The sequence below is a fragment of the Gossypium hirsutum genome, chromosome D06 (assembly GCF_007990345.1).
Source record: "Gossypium hirsutum isolate 1008001.06 chromosome D06, Gossypium_hirsutum_v2.1, whole genome shotgun sequence".
NCBI classification, from domain to species: Eukaryota; Viridiplantae; Streptophyta; class Magnoliopsida; order Malvales; family Malvaceae; genus Gossypium; species Gossypium hirsutum.
In genome coordinates, this window is record NC_053442.1 from 39,646,648 (window position 1) to 39,648,691 (window position 2,044).

The following is a 2,044-nucleotide window of genomic DNA, read 5'->3' on the forward strand; positions in this document are numbered from 1 at the left end:
ATTGTACCCTAACGTATTGGGTCTCAATTTCTTCACATGACTTGAATAATTGATTATCCCTTTCAGATTTAAAAATTTGAGCTTAACAAAATCTTTTTAATTTTCGATACCAAGACATTAAACAATCAATTTGGTACCGATTTTTGGGCGTTACGAGGGTGCTAATCCTTCCTCGTGCGTAACTGACTCCCGAACCCGTTTTCTCAAATTTCGCATGCCAAATATGTTTTTAAGGTGGGCTGATCACACCGCAATCAAGGATCGGTGGCGACTCCAATTTTTATTTTTAAAGTCGATAACAAAATTTTTTGTTTTCAAAAAAACGGTTTCGACAGCTTGGCGACTCCACTGGAAAATTTTGAAGGATCTCATTCTAGCGCACCCAGATGCAAGGAAGAAGGTAGATGTCTTTGCTTTAAGTATATATGGTTTGGTTATGTTCCCTAAGACTTTGGGGCATGTTGACGAGGCAGTCACTGACTTATTTGATCGGCTTGAAAAGAGAGTTACACCAGTTCCGGCAATTTTGGCAGAAACCTTCAGGTCACTGAATGCATGCCGGAGAACGGGAGAGGGTAGGTTTATTGGATGTGCGCAACTCTTACTTGCATGGTTCCATAGTCACTTTTGGAAGGTCGATAAGGTTTCATATCGGGTCTTCGCTGACAATTATTCACGATTGAAAGAGATAGTGGCTACACCAAGGACGGATGACATCTCGGAAGAGAAATGGATGGCTATTTTTCAAAATTTGCAGGAGGGCGATATCGAGTGGAGAGCCCCATGGTTGCTTCCAGGTGAGATCCTATATCGATGTGGGGATTTTGACTGGGTTCCTTTGATTGGGATTTGGGGAGCCATTGGTTATGCACCATTGCTAGTACTTGGGCAGTACAGGTCAAGACAGTTCATGCTTGCAACTCAGGGATTGGCCGAGTGTGAGTTCTTGTATAGGGGCGATGGTTACAAGAGGAGGGTTCGTGAGATGGTCAGTGCATGGAATCAGACTCGCCGAATGAAGGGATTAGCTGTGGGTCCGATAACAACTCCCGAGTACGATGAATGGTGGGCTAAGAGGATTAACGATAACATTCTTGGGCCGGGTTCAGAAGATAGTCAGCCAATACAGGAGTACTTGCGTGTTGTCCCTACTGAGCTGGAAATTATAAATCAAGACTTCGAAAGGAAAAATGCAGAATTAGAGAGGAAAATTGAGCAGATGGCGGAAAAAAAAAGTGAATTTGAGACTAGATGCCGATGTTCAGAAGCTCGAGGCTGATAAACTAAGGAAGGGGAAGCACAAAGCTGAGCAAGAGTTAGATAGCTTGAAGACTGATTACAAGAAGCTGCATCTGTCCATGAGAACTGCCGGGCTTGGAAAGACTTCAGAGCAGTGGCGTGAAGAAATTCGAGAGGAAAGAAACAAGTCAGACCGGTGGGAAAGAAAATTCCAAGAAGTGCAAGCACGAAATAAAGCCTTGGAGAAGAGCTTGTCAGAGAGTCAAAAGGAAAAAGGAAAACTAAAGGACAGAGTCGTTGAGTTAGAAGGGTCTCTCTGTCAACACAGAAGTCGAAATTCTGTAATAGAGCTAAAAGCAAGTCTGAGCAAGATTGAAGAAATGAAGGGTAAAATAGAAGAGTTGGAAGCAGCATTACGAAGTTGTGAGGGTCGGATCGAGCATCTAGAGGTAAAGGAAGGTCGTCAGAATGAGCAACTTCATTATTTCCAAGATCAAGTCAGAAATAGGGATCGCGTTATGGGAGAGGCTGTGGTGCAGATTCGTGAAGTGGCAGATCACTTGCAAACTTTGGTGGTACAAGCAGACACGTTGAGCGTAAAGTATGAGCTAGATTCAGATCGAGGGCAAGAATTAGCATCGTTGCTTAAAAAGATCAAGGTCTTAAGTATTAGGGCAAAGCCATATTTGTAGCCCATTCTATGTAAAGAGATTTATTTTCTAATAAAGTTTCTGAAAGTAATTGAAATTAGAATCAATGCCTTCTCTGCATTCATTTTCATATATCGCATTGCATGCATTAAAAA

General features: G+C 42.4%; 1 protein-coding gene across 1 annotated transcript; it reads left to right on the forward strand.

The window, feature by feature from the left end:
• The first annotated feature begins 1,358 nt into the window (after positions 1-1,358).
• On the forward strand, positions 1,359-1,931 carry LOC107900196 (tropomyosin-1-like). Its single transcript, XM_016825889.2, has one exon. It carries the CDS (start codon positions 1,359-1,361, stop codon positions 1,929-1,931), a length of 573 nt encoding a protein of 190 aa, XP_016681378.1.
• The last annotated feature ends 113 nt before the right edge of the window (positions 1,932-2,044 follow it).

Bases quoted from the DNA above. Each gene is read 5' to 3' on its own strand.
- LOC107900196 (XM_016825889.2), top strand. From the start codon at position 1,359: ATGAGAACTGCCGGGCTTGGAAAGACTTCAGAGCAGTGGCGTGAAGAA.